At 49.9% G+C, this 14,622-nt stretch overlaps 1 protein-coding gene across 1 annotated transcript in view; it reads left to right on the top strand.

Moving 5' to 3' along the window:
• LOC119389671 (uncharacterized) overlaps positions 1-14,622 on the top strand; it is a 324,685-nt gene that overhangs the window by 214,498 nt on the left and 95,565 nt on the right. The window contains 3 exon segments of the mRNA XM_037657032.2: positions 7,560-7,691; positions 13,533-13,655; positions 13,812-14,066. Of these exon segments, the coding sequence (XP_037512960.2) occupies positions 7,560-7,691; positions 13,533-13,655; positions 13,812-14,066 (510 nt within the window).

The raw sequence follows: 14,622 nt of genomic DNA on the forward strand, positions 1-14,622 counted from the left end.
AGTTCGGTGCACTACACTGAAAGGCTCCGGTACTCAGCGAGGGTATAGAATCAACGAGGGTATAGAAAGGAGTTCTGTCCAACTCTGATTCAGTGCACTACAGCTAAAGGTTGCGGGAATTGTGTCGGGCAATCAGCACAGAAAGCCAGCTACAGCTGTCTCGTTCCGCACGAGGCAAGCAGAATGGTTCGCCCGTTTTGTTGCGTCGCCCCGATTCTTCCGTGAATCTTCGCGCGTAGAGCTTGTACACAACCGAGGAGCCTCTTCCTTCCGGTGCTCTTCTGTGACTGTTTGAAACGCAATCCACCAGATTTCGCCCGCCCTGCACCGAAGTTTCGAGAGAGGAACGAAGCGTATTTGTATAGATTTCACTGTGTCGTGAGTGCATTCCCTACCCCACCGGTGCACGTAGTAGGTGCACTTACAATCACTCACACACGACGTTCAAACAGCAGGACACCATCCAAACACGGCTCTTGCATCTCTTCCTTTCCTTATCTCCTTTCCGATGCCAACGACAGTCGAGTGCAACGCCTCTAGACTCCATTGCGTGTCTCTAATGGACGTCCCCTTCAGGACCGGGTCCAGCAAGCTAGCTCTACGCTATACTCATATGTAGACGCGTGCACGTGTCACGGCATAGCCGTACAATGAGCGCGGATGCGCCGTTGCTACGTACGGTCCGTTAGCTACGAAGTGGCTGTGGGGTACGTTTCGAAGTGGGGGAGCCTATAAGGATATAAGTGTCCGGGACAATGTCCACCGCAAACGACATCCGCGCCGTATGCGGCCCTGCTCGGTAACGCATCGCCTCCCAAGGGCGCACCACGATCAGAGATGACCTTTCCCTCTTTCCTTCGTTCCCGCTTGAAGTTCGTTTTCCGTTGCGTGATGAGCGTTGTGGAACGACACGTATATACATACACTGTTACATACATAACGTGCGCATTACGACTCCCACCGGGGCAAGCAACCGTGTGCGGCGATGAGGTCGGTCGTTGTGCATGCCTCTGCGCATGCGTGTATCAAGAGCCGTTGCTCGCCTTCTGCAGTGATGGTGCTCCCACGTAGCCTCCCTGTTTTATGCTTTTTCGCTATTTTGACGTCTCCCCCTCCACCCACTATTTTAACCAGCTTCGTGGGACGTCTCATTCTCTCGGGAGGAAGGAACCCGCTATGTTATAAGCGAGTGAAATGAGTCAGCGAACTCACGCGAGCGGGCGTGACGAGGCAATTATTTTAGCGTGCGCGGTGTCTGATGTGCATTTGCGTGCACGTGAATCGTGGCTCTCTCGTTCTTTTCCCCTAATCAAGTAACGAGGAATAAGCGGGTCGGCGAAAATTAACTCAACGCGTTTATATACATATACGCAGCACGAAGATTATTTACGTGCAGTGTGCAATGGAGTTGTGAACGTGTGCACTGGACGGGAACAGGCCCTGACAGGCTAAACATTGTGGCCCTCACGTGAACTGTAGAAAGGGTTGACCGCCCCGGAGGCAGCTGCGGATATGTTGTTGAAGGCCTCAAACTACGATCCCTACAAAACTGAGCTATGTGAGGTATTGAGCTGTGTGAACCCTATCTAATTCCTACTACCCGGCGATCACCCAAGCGCTTTCATTACCTCCTTCATGGTCCCATCCTATATATAGGGTGGAAGACCTACATGGGAACCTATAGGTTCCCATATTGGTTAATTGGTATCCTATACTCCAGACAATTTCGAAAGAGTCTGTATTAGCTATTAGAAAAAAATCATGCGCCTTGACGTCTAAAGCCCTGGATCTTGTGAAATGGACAATATTTTCTTACAGGGACAACTTATTTAGATTAAGTAAAGCGTTACGCAGCCGGTATACTTAAACAGTATATCCTAAAATATTCAATATGTCTTCTAAAAGGCCAGTGTCAACACATTTGTATAGGCTGAAATCGGTGTTGAATTGGGCGAATAACGACACATTTGTGGTCGTCAGAGCAGGCATTGCTTGTACAGGATATGTTTTGAAAACACATATCCATGGTGACGAAAACGTGTCATCGTTTGGTCAATTTAAGACAGTGTTCAAAGGTAACTAACGGCGTGTGCGCACGTGGGTGTGTGTGCGTGTGTGTGCGCGAGTGCGCGCATGTGTTGCGACACGAAACATCCTTTACACACGTATATTCCTTGTTGTTCCGTTTCCTTCTCTTCCTCTTCCATGTCGTGGCGCTTTCCACAGAAGGAAAGTACACATGTGCCCGGTCCACAAAACCGCAGCTGTCACACCTATCCACGGGCTGTTTCCAAGCTCCTTGATCATTAGCTGCTCAGACGCTTAACGAGGCACGGCCATTATCGGCTTGTTTATTCTTCAAGGACTTGCTTGTACACTGAAGCTCACGGGACAACCAGCCAGTCGCACCGGACAGAACAATGGGAACATTTTTCAGTCCAGTCTAAAGGAATACCACCCGTTTTCCTTATTACACGCTTTTTTTTCCATCTCTCTTTCTCTCTCTGGCTAATCGCATCTGTATGCAGAGTTGGCGGCAGCTCGCGCTCACCATCCCAGCGTCTTCCCTTTATGCATGTTCCGTAAGGTGGCGAGTCGTTACTTCAGCGTATACACTCCTTCGTTTATCCTTTAAAGCACACCTGTTGCTCGTACGCGTAGGTAGTTTGGCTAATTTGCCATTCTAACACTTGCTAGTCACGATCTCATAACACGTTGCGGTGGCACGGTTGCCTCAAAACCTACTGCTGTTACTCGAGTCGTCATTTTTTAGCGAGCGTTTGTTGTTGTCAGGGGCGCTTACCTTTTATTTCATTTCCGCGATCATTTCCCTCAATGATTTATGCACGCACTGTTTTCGATGATGAAGTGGTTCTCTAACGTATCAGTAAGCGAACGGAACAGTATAGTGTGAAGTAAAAGAAAACTTTTACCGGATTAAGGTTACACGTCCGGCATGTCACATTCGTTGCTTTGGCACGGTCGAATAGTGACTTGGTAAGACATGCATGCGACAGAAATATATATTTTTGTGGAGGAAACATTAGCGGGTCAGTATGCCGTGCCTCAGTCTAATCTATAGCGTTGGTATTCGTTGTCTAACGAGATTTGACCGCGCGCACTAGAAACGCAATCTATCCGAAAACATTCTCTGTTGTTGTTGCTGTTCCATCTGCACTAGCCGTTGCAGAGTCCTATCGTGTGCGATCTTTCCCGAGTCACGCAGACAAGCACATACGTAAAGGTAGAAGCATAAATCCAAATACATACGAGCCTAAAACACAGGCGTACGTACAGTCGCGCTCAATATGACTTGCAACACGGGAGCGCGTGGCCTCACGAATTTAATGATTGCCCACGGCTTCAACTTGCTTCATTTCTGTAAATTAATATTAATTTCTTATTTGGGAACATACCCCAGTGAGATAACAGCGTTTAGTTGTAGAAATAAAGGCTAGTGGAAGGAATGCGAAATCTTTGAACTCGTGAGGCCACACACTCCCGTGTTGCAAGTCATATTGATCGCGACTGTACATACACATTAACGCAGGCGAGCACACGTACAGAAGTAGTGACGCACACAACCATAGACAAGCGCACAGGCATGCATGCAAAGAAACACGTGTACAGACACGATAAGAAAGGGAGAAAAGAAACCTTAGGGACCGATTGGAGCCGCGAAGAATTTCTTTTAGATGCGAAGACATCTCTTGCTCGGGGCTTTGTCCCTCGGCGTGCTAGTCCGCACTCACACTACGCATGCGCATCTCTCCTCCTTCCCTCTCTGCAACAGCTGCGCGTTACTCTCTCCACTTCTCTACCAGCACCTGCTTGCGCTTCTCCTGCGTTCTCGCTTCTGCTCTCGCGGCGCATGCGCTACTCTCCTCCTCTAGTCCCCGCTCCTTGAAGTGGTAGAGCGCTGCGCGCGTTCCGTCCAGCGCTTGCTTCGGTTGACTCCTCTGAAATGCGAGCTCGACATGCCGAAATTCTCTCCTGCGCAGCGCCGCGATGAGCGCCAGCGCATGCGTGTCCCCTCCCCCTCTCTCTCCTCTCCTACGCTGCCCCCCTCTCGCGTTCCCCGCTCGCCCTGTGACCGCGTTCCCCGCTCACCCTGTGAGAATTACCGCCCAGGCTAGAGGGAAGACACGACGCGCGTAGTGTTCCTCTTCGTGTTCCACGACGCCAGGTCGGTGGCATGCCCAAGGTCAGTAGCATGCCCAACGAACGCCAACGGAACGCTATCGTGCAAGTGCTCCGGCTTCGCATCACCTCATGGTCCCTTTTAGCGGGAGATGGTGTAATTTTTTTCTTTGAAGCCTGAGGATGTTGGTTGATAGCGATTGGCCCTGTGCCAGAGCGCACATGATCGACCGATGCAGTGAACTCAATCTATTCTACGCTGTGAAGCTGTGCCAGATATTAAAAAAAAAAAGTTTTTTTTTCTGCCGGCGCCATGATTTCCGCTTTTCTTTTTTTTTCTAAATTTTTTGGCATAGCGTCTCCTTCAATCACCTTTCTTTGCCCATTTCCCTCAGCACAGGGTTACCAACCGGTTTATAGAAACTGCGCTAACCTCCCCGTCTTTCCGTCTGCTTCTCTTCCATACTTATTTTGCCCGAGACTCAACATACAAACACACAACAAACAGACACATACAATGGCACGCAACTCGGACAAGAAACACGCAAGAGCGCACGCACATGCGTGCACGCCATAGTGCGATGATTTGTGACCGTTAGGGGTCACAAGGCGAGCGAGTGCGCGAGCGTCGTAAATAAGGGTCCAATCGGGCCATCGGGAAATGGTTGCGTCGCGTGCGGTGTCGTCAAGTCAGTGGTGTCATCGATCCGACCGATCGCGAAGAGGACTAACTTACGGAAAACCGGTTCCATCCGGGACTTCCGGGCCGCGAGTCCGTCCTAATCTCACCTTTCCTGCATGGTGTGAGGAAGGGAAACGACGTGCGAATCTAACCGGGCCCTGCGCAAACTTTTGACCGAAAAAAAGAAAAAAAAATAACGATCGCGCGTGCACGGCAACACGAGGACGAAGCTTCCTCAAGAGAGAGCACCCCTGGAGAGTTGCACGTGGGAAGACCTTCCGCTATATAATAAAAATGAAGGCGCGAAATAGATAACGTGAAGAAAGAAAGAAAGAAAGAAAGAAAGAAAGAAAGAAAGAAAGAAAGAAAGAAAGAAAGAAAGAAAGAAAGAAAGAAAGAAAGAAAGAAAGAAAGGTCGAGGAAGAAAAACTCCCGGATCGCGAAAAACGGGCGATTTGAGAGCGCTCGCTCGCTTCCTCGCTATGGCTCAAGGTGTTTGCGAACGGCCATAGGCGTAATAGGCTATACACGTGGCCCTCTGCTTCGGCGGCACGCGCTGCGCTTCATGCAATCCCTACGCCACGGTATGCGCTTATAACGGTGCTTATCTCTCCGTATATATACCGTCCGAAAATCGTTTCACGGTCGGCGGCCGTCCTCACACACACACAAGGACCCGGAAGAAGCAGAAGAACCCCGCAGTGGACTGTTTATACGATACGGCCACCTGTGGATCGCTTATATCGCCAGCGCTAAACTCGCGACCCAGAGTATAGAGAGGGGTCGGTGAGATGGGAGTTTAGGGGAATGAGAGAGCTAACGTCACAACGGCTATACTAAAGATTCCTTCTCTCTCTCTCTCGTTTATCGGAGAGGTTTCGCGGCCTTCGCGTACGGTGAAGCAGGGCCTGTGAGTTGTTACATAGCCAGCGGTTCGCCTACAGCTGGTCAACGAGTTCTCTTAGCGCACGCAGGCGTTAGGCTCCGTTATCTGACGATGCGCCACCTCGATCGCGCTGTTGTTCTCTTGCAAGGCGTCGTGTGTGTCTGTGTGTGTGTGTGTGTGTGTGTGTGTGCGTGTGTGTGTGTGTGTGTGTGTGTGTGTGTGTGTGTGTGTGTGTGTGTGTGTGTGTGTGTGTGTGTGTGTGCGTGCGTGCGTGCATGCGTGCGTGCATGCGTGCGTGCGTGCGTGCGTGCGTGCGTGCGTGCGTGCGTGCGTGCGTGCGTCAGTTGTAGGGTACCGAGAGGGATACGTTTATAGAAGCAAAAATTGAGAGTAGCCCAACGCACGATCACCAGGTAAGTGCGCACGTGCGTGCAGTTTGAAGGCTAAGTCATATATACAACAGCGCAGTCGGAGAGACGTTCCTGACCAATACGCTGTCCCTCAGAGGTCACATGTTGGGCCGATACTTTCGAAATAAAAAGGCTTTACTTGGTGTATCTCTCTACAAGGCTGGCTGCGTGACGTAATGCCTTCTCTCCACAAGGTAATTTCTTCCTCCATGCATACGTTATAGACCGAGGAGAGCTAGGGAGCGCTCAGTGGGTCGTGTCTCGCTCGGCGTGGGACGCGCAGGCTAGCGTTTTCCTTCCGTTACCGTGATGGTGATAATGATTCCTGCTGCGTACATGTCTGCGGCTTTCTTTTTATTGTTTCTTCTGGCGGGTGGGGGGGGGGGGGGGCGCTCGGGTGAGAGTCTGACCTTGCGCCGGATGGGAGGAACCGTGCGGAAAACGAGCGCGCCTGTTTTTACAACACGGGACGTGCCCGACTGTCTCGTCTTCTTGTTTCAATTTCTTTTTGCCCTTCTTTGAGAAAGGGTTTATGCTCTGAGTTCACGGTCGTACAGCGGAGACAGCTATATAGTTGGAACAAAGCTGTCTGGTTTAGTAAAGCAGTCCTTTATTCAGCCTTACCGTGACCTTAACCTGAGAGCATTCGTGAGAGCGCACGTGTGAAACGCATTAAGATGTAGCTCTCTTTATCTTTCACGCGCGAACTGTTGACCTTTGTGACTGGTTACCTCGCACCATCCGTTCGTTTCGTTAAGAGGCTTTCTTTCCTCGTGGGCCAGCTGTGTCCTGTTCTGTGGCTGCACTTATAGTTTACTGCTTTCATACCGTATATCACACGGGCGTAGCCAGACTTCTTGCCTTCATGTAGAATGCGAGGGATTATTGATCAGCTGCCAGCTCGTAAATAGATCACGTGCTACGTGGCACCAGCAGGCAAAGTAAAAATTGTTCCACACTCGCCGTCATGGCTATGAGCGGCGCTGACTATCACTCCCAGGTTTAAATGCACAGTGGACGGGAGGACGACCCGCCGTAGCTCAACTGATAAAGCATCGGAAGCGTTATTCAAAGGCGGCAGGTTGGGTCCCTGCCGGCGGCAAGTTGTCTTTTCGTCTACTTTAATTTGTAGTAATATCATAATTACTGCAAATGACGTCCCCTATACTTTCCTTGGCTTGATTGTCTGTTGGTTCTCATTAAGGGGCGTAGCCACAACTCTTTTTCAGCAGAGGTTCAACCGACCTTTATCTATGTTCGTGCGTGTGTTTGTATGTGTGCATGTACACATACATACATGCAAAATTGGAAAATTTCGAGGGGGGGGAGGGTTGAACCTCCTCTACCTCCACGCTAGTGGTATATGAAATACATGTATATGAGTGCGACTATTAAAGAACAACTAAGCGCTTCATGTAACTGTGCTCTTCTTTGTCTGCAGACATCAACGAGTGCGAGATCCCTGCGCTGGCAGCGTTGTGCGTGGAGAATGCCGAGTGCTGCAACCTGCCGGGACACTACGTCTGCAAGTGTCAGCGAGGCTTCACCGGAAACGCTACCGTGGCCTGCAACGGTGAGCGTTCGCACGTGCCATTCACACTTACGCAGCGGCTCACGCATAGGGTGTGCGCTGCGCGCATGCGCGTTCGTACATGTATACGCGCGGGATGTGATCCGAAGGCCATATCACGCGCTATATCGCTCTGTATTTTGCCCCTAGTAGCGCTAACACATAAACGTGTTACATGAGCGTCTATCTTAACATCTATCTTAATCTCTATCTTAACACCTCTACGAATGGTGCGCGTGAAGCATCAGTACTGGCTCAAGTTCTGAGTCAGGTCTGAGTAAGGTCTGAAAGCGGGGCACAGTTACTAACATTTTGGACGCTTCTGCTCAGCTGGGCACCGTAAGCTGCCAGGATCTGGCTCTTCAGCCATTCTCGATTTCGGCGAGAAATAAGTTGTGGCGCAGCGTTTAAACCCCCCCCCCCCCCCCCACCACCGACGCACAAGTAAACAACAAGATACATATACGATGCTGAAAGGAACGCGGGTTGTTTTCATTCTTTAGATGCGAGATTGTCTAGTGGTCAGACATGTCCAGGCTGGCATATACGTTCTAGAAATAAAAATAAACAAATTCTTCAGTTTTATACGTGCCGAAATGTCTATACATCGTGATAAGGAGGCATGCCGTTGTGAGATACTCAGGATTAATTACGGCGCCAATCCAACTGCCATAGCAGGGAATCGAACCCGCGCTCTCCAGCTTAGCAGCGCAGCACATTAGCCGCGAGAGAGAGAGACATAACTTTATTTTGTCCTTGCTGGGGTCAAGGGAGGCGGGGGCCGGGAGACTAGCCCTACCGGAGCCCCCCTTCCTCAGGCGGCGGCCAGACCTTGGGTCTTGGCGGCGTCTTCGGCCAGCCGGACTGCCCAGAGTTGGTCATCCGGGCACGCGCTGAGCAGCATAGCCTCCCACTGCTCGGGCAGCTACCGCGGCGAGTTGTACATGTATGAGTCAATAGTCTTCGACATAACCTGTCGCGTGTGTTTACTGCGTAGGTCGTCAAATATCGGACAGTTCTAGCGCGCTGTTTGAACTACTAAGACCTTTGACACTTGCAGTTAGGTTTCCCTCGAGAACAGCCACGACTAGGTATAACAACTTCTCGCGAAGGTAGATAACGCTGTAGTGCAAGGCAACCTTTCAAGGAAACCTTGAAAGGTTGTCCACCTCGTTGCAATTTTCTCGCAAGCCACGCGGTCAGGATTCAACTACTCGTCTTCCAGCCCTGAAGAGGTCATCTCGAAGTAGGCAGCGCAAAATAACGAATACCAGAGAAAAGAACCTCATGACACAGCGCAGCTTCTTTTCCTTGGTCCTTGTTATATTGCGCTGCCTACTTCAAGATGCAGTACCGACTCCACCAGCAAGCCACCCCCCTTCTGAAGAGCTTATCGCAGTGCACGTTTGCAAGGTGTTCTTGGCGTGCTCCCGTACGCGGACCTCACTAGAGCACGCGGCCCTAATAACGTCGTCAGGCCACCGGGGGGCGGCGGGGAAGGTGTCTAAGAGTACACCACTCCCAGTGCACTGGCTTCTTCTTCGTTCAAGGGCACGCCGGCCGCGTCGAAGACGTGCAGGGTCGCACGGACAGCTTATGCCGCAACCGTGCACCCTGTAAGAAGCTCTCCGGCGCCGAGCGGTAGACAGTGATGGATGCACCCGACGCGCGTCCACAAACACGGGCTCGTCGTTGGCTCGCAGTGTGACTATCTGTGCACGAGTCCTCCCACCTGCATGCCTATCTATCAGGAGGGCTTGACGGCCAGGAGGAGCACAGCGGCACGCGCTTAATACATTTAGCTGTTGCGACTTACATACAAACAAGGATACTGCACACCCTGCCGAAGAATCTGGCACCTGCGTGTGAGAATGGCGACGCCAGTGTATACAGCTGCGGAGGTTTCGAGGATTATGATGCACCTCCCGCCCCGTCGTGAAGCCGCCACTTGAAGTTATGCCGGTGAGCGAAGATATGCGGCGATATCTTTCCTGTCATCTATCTTTAGCTTTCTCTCTATTGCTAATCGCAATATACATCGGCGTAGTATACGCAGGTCCGTTTCCCTGTCTATTCTGTCGGACTTTTTTTTTTGTCGCTGCTGTTGTTAATAATTTCCTTCGACAGCGACAGCTGTCGAATGTATTGCATCCAGCTTTCGCAACAACGTATGCATAGCACTTGTCATCGTCATCATCGTGTTTTCCTACCAGAAAACATTGTTTTATATAACCCAGAATTCCAGTCCTGGTTCTCTAACGTATGAGTCACGTAGTTTTCTTCAAAAAATTACTAGAGTGAGAATTTGGTGAGAAACTGTCGACATCCTACTCATTTATAGAAAGGCGATGGAATAGGCCAAGAATAACTCTGTCCTCTTTTTTCTTTTTTTCTTTTTTTTTTGCGGGAACCCGGTGGTTTGAGGCAATCTGCTGCCTCTGCCGTGTTCCTCTTCGCGCGTCATACCAATCCTGGCCGACTCTTACGGGTCATTTATTGTTCAGCGGTCATATGGGGAGTATGCAAGAAGACGCGGAATGCGGTGTGCGCGGCAAACAACGAACCCCGTCGTCTGCTACACGGACAAGTGAAAAGAAACAGACGGCGAGATACGCATCCTTGAGACTCCCCTCCTTTCTTTTCTATATGTTGTTGTATTCTATTCCTTTCTTTGTTTCTCGTGGGTCCCGTAACCTGCCGCCCACCGACCGAAGCGTTGTTTCATTTCCTTCGAAGAATACCGCCATAAATATGGCCGAGGAAAGTGAGAGGCACGGCTGCTCGCGGAACGTGCACCTCCCTTCAGTTGTCGGTTACGTGAAACAGAACGCACCTGTGCAACCAACCAACAACCTCGTCTATATCATTCTGTCGTCTCCGTAGACCGGCACCATCTTTTCTTACGTGTGGTTCTTCTTCGTTTTACGTGATTCCTTTCGTAAATGTCTTCTCGGAATTCACGCCACGCGTACCTCGAACAAAAAGACGCAACAGAAGAACAAAACCGTTGTCTGCCGACCCTGCCCCAACCTTGTTGTTTTATTTTTATTTTTATTTTTTACCTGAAACAGCGCAGAAACTGCGTAACCGCATAGCTTCCCATAATTGAAGCGTATACGTTTCCGTCCGCACGGTCGTTACTTCGTTCCTTCCCTCGTTCGAACGTGTCGGCTTTAGGCTATTACCGAAAGTACACACACACTAGAGCTGAAGAATTGATGGGGCTATAAGAAAACCGTTGCATCGATGACCTTGCGTACTTCGTAGGAGACTACGTAACGTCTGTCATGTTTCTGACCGTCTGCTTGTACTTGCGGCGTCGTCTGCATCGAGTGTTTCTTTTTATCGCCAATTCAACCGCTGCCGCCATATCGTTTACGAAGCACGAGGCATGCGGTTTCTCTTTCTTTTTTTTTTTTTTTTGTCAAGGTCGCGGAAAAAAGAAAACACTCTCGCTTTCGAAGCAGGAATGCGTGCTTCTCCGAGGGACTACAAGATGAGGCGGGCGTTGCTACCGAGCCCCCTTAAAAAATGAAATAACGTAAGAAGCTAAGCCTATGCGCACAAAAAGAAGAAGAAGAAACGGCAACTGATCTTATCCTCCGCCAGACCGCCCAGACACGTATTTCATTCTCACGCCTGTACCCCTAACTCTCTCGCCCTGCTGGGCAATCGCGCTCATCTTTTCATACACCTTTCTCGAAGCGACGGGACGACGGCGTTTCATATTTCGAGCCGCTTTCCGATCGTGTTCGAAACAGCTAGGCGAAATTGATTTTCCGCGAAGAAACATCATCGGCCGCGAAGAAGAGAAAGCTGAGAAGGTGAGACCTCCCCTGAAGCAGAAAGGACGCGCTATAGAGTGCGGTCGTATATATCATCGCATCCGTTACACTTTCGTCCTTTCTTTCACGTACAGACACATCAACACAACTCTGTCTCGCTCGCATACACGCGCATGCGCGAAAACATACACATGAAATGCGCGGGAACGCATTTTATGTGTATGCTTCACGAGTGTACGCTTCACGTACACCGCGCGGCGGGCGGCAGTGTCGGATCACTCACCTCCAAACGCGTAGCGAATGCCGACCGCGACGCGACGTTGTGGCATTGCGAATAGGCACGGCAGACGGAGAGATGGCGGCGACCCGACCAGTTCCCGAGCGCTCGGACGGAACCGAATGAAAGAAAAAGAGACGAGAAAGATGTTGCAGGGGTTACAAAACAATGCATCTCATGTAGTATATAAGCGAGCGCCGTGTGTGTTTTTTTTTTTTCTTTGTCCTACGGCGAGCACGTTACACAGAAACCCTCCCTTTCAAAGACACACAAACACATACGTTGCCCGCAAAGACAAACAAATCGTGCTTCTTGTGCAACCTAACCGAGAGCCATCGCCAAAGCGAAGACCTCTGAGGCAGACTGTCACGCAGACGTGCCGCCTTCTTTTTCTTTTTATTCAATTGTTCGAGCGTACCACAGTTTTCTGAATGAGACATTGAGAAAGAAACAAAGAAAGAAGAACAAAACAGGGAAGATGCGCACGTATGCTCGCAATACTCGTCTTTTTTCTTTCTCAGAACGCGAATTTCACGGCGCGACGCCCGGAGATGGGTCGTTTTTATACGATGTCAGTTCGAGCTCTTTTCGCCGCAAATACCGCGCGCGTGCGCGCTGCCCCTCTCGCGTCATTGCCGGAGGATGACTTTTCTTCGGCTTCTTTGTATATAACATGCTGGCTTTGTCTATAACACTCTGGCTTTGTCTGTAACACGAGCTCGACGAAATCGAGTCGAGTCGGATGTCGATCTGACTCGACCCGATCCGAGTGCGTTGTTTCTTTCGTTTATCTTCGCCGAGTGGGCTGGGCGAGACGACCCAACCGATAAGCCAGGCGGATTGATCAAACCCGCCTCAATATTCGCTCGGTAAAAGTCGTTTACATGAAACCCGACAACCGGTCTTCGGTCCCACAAGCCGCCTCGACTCGACCTTATCGACTTCGTGTTAACGTTGCTTGCCTGTCCTTCTGAGCCTGCGGACTTAAAATGCGTTCGTGCTCTCCGAAACATTTATTTAGCATATTCTTTTTCAATTCGCCGCATCGAGGATAAGTAAATCGGGATAGTGTCACGCACCTTACCGCCGCACTTTGTGACTCGCGGCAGCTGGAAAGGGCTGCAGTGTTTCTTCAGAAATAGAGAACGTGTATTTCGTACTACTCACGATGATACTCAAGCTTATTTCACTAGTTACGAAATCTTCACTGCGATTCATGTACAGGACCTGTAGGCAATAACTGCAGACCTGTCTGTGGCGCATGGCCTTTCTTTTTTCTTAATAATCGTGTTCCAGTTTTAACCGGGTGAAAAAACATCCATGTATGCGAACTGTTTATGTAAGGCAGGGCGTCCTCGCATATTCTAAAAACTGTCAATTTATTTTTCGCATGCCTACCGGTAGTTGAGTACGCGTGTGTTGGCAAACCGTCTTCTCAAGCTCATAGTGCGAATGCGACCTGAATCACTGGCATTCCTGTGATAATAATAATGATAGTAATCATCTTGAGGATGATTCAGACACGAAACACGGGATTAGCGTTTTCGACTTCACCTAGTTTTGCAGTATATATACAGGCTTAAAGAAATGTTTCGCTAGCATTGCCAGACAACCTATATCCCGACTTTCATGCATCTACGCATTGGCGAGTGGTCGGTACGCCACGAGGAATCAAACAAGGCTTTGGTGGCACTTACGTGTACACACAATAATATCCTGCGATAGTACGGGTCCCTAATTTTTTTGCTTTCTTTTTCTTGTACTTCTTTGCCCCCTTGGCAGATATCGACGAGTGCCAAGACCCGAACGCGTGCGGCCTGAACGCCCTCTGTCACAACGTGCCGGGCAGCTACAAGTGCATCTGCCCCGACGGATACACCGGAGACCCCACGATCGAATGTCACGGTTAGTAGTGTACACATCGCATTATGATTGATTGATTGATTGATTGATTGATTGATTGATTGATTGATTGATTGATTGATTGATTGATTGATTGATTGATTGATTGATTGATTGATTGATTGATTGATTGATTGCGACTATGGTGCGCGGTCGCAGATGTCGACGAGTGCCGAAACGACCCGTGCGGTGCCAACTCGGTGTGTCACAACCTGCCGGGCGGCTTCGAGTGCGAGTGCCAGCCCGGATACAAGCCCCTTCCCGGCCGTGCCCACCACGGCTGCGTGGACGTGGACGAGTGCTTGGACGCGCACTTCCCCTGCGGTACGCGCGCAACGTGCGTCAACGCGCCCGGCAGTTTCTACTGCCAGTGCCCGCCCGGATTCACCGGAAACCCCAAGATCGCCTGCCAGGGTGAGCGTGTGCAGCCCGCATCTCTGAGTACGCCTTTAATGAACTGGCTTCAAAGGAGCGTTGACGCATATGCAGTCAAGCACCTTCGTAGCGAAATGCTTTCTGGACGTTCAAAGTACTTCTTTACATGGGTCACTTCGCTGCAAATGTCGCGCACCGTAACGCTTCCAATATATTACTGTAAAAGGTTTACTCCGAATTAACACAACTAGTATCAACAAAACAACATAGACATAGGTGGCGAAACGTCTAGTTGTGTAAAGTCGGAGTAAACCTTTTACAGCATGAATTCAACCGACTTTTGGAACATTATCGCTTCCAATATAGCCAGGGCGTGAAGAATACTTCGTTATATAGGTTAGTTCGTTGTAGAGGTGTTCCACTTGAATTTTCGTGGTTGTATAAACTCTGCCCCACATGCTGGCTACTCCAAAGTAAAAACATATTTACACGTGAGTAATGCCTGTTCTGGATTCAGAAGGCAAACAAAACATTAAAAAAACGCGAAGTTGAAATTTTTATGTTACTATACTTCTCTGAGAACAGCGTACATGTG

The sequence above is a fragment of the Rhipicephalus sanguineus genome, chromosome 4 (genome assembly GCF_013339695.2).
Source record: "Rhipicephalus sanguineus isolate Rsan-2018 chromosome 4, BIME_Rsan_1.4, whole genome shotgun sequence".
Taxonomy (NCBI): Eukaryota; Metazoa; Arthropoda; class Arachnida; order Ixodida; family Ixodidae; genus Rhipicephalus; species Rhipicephalus sanguineus.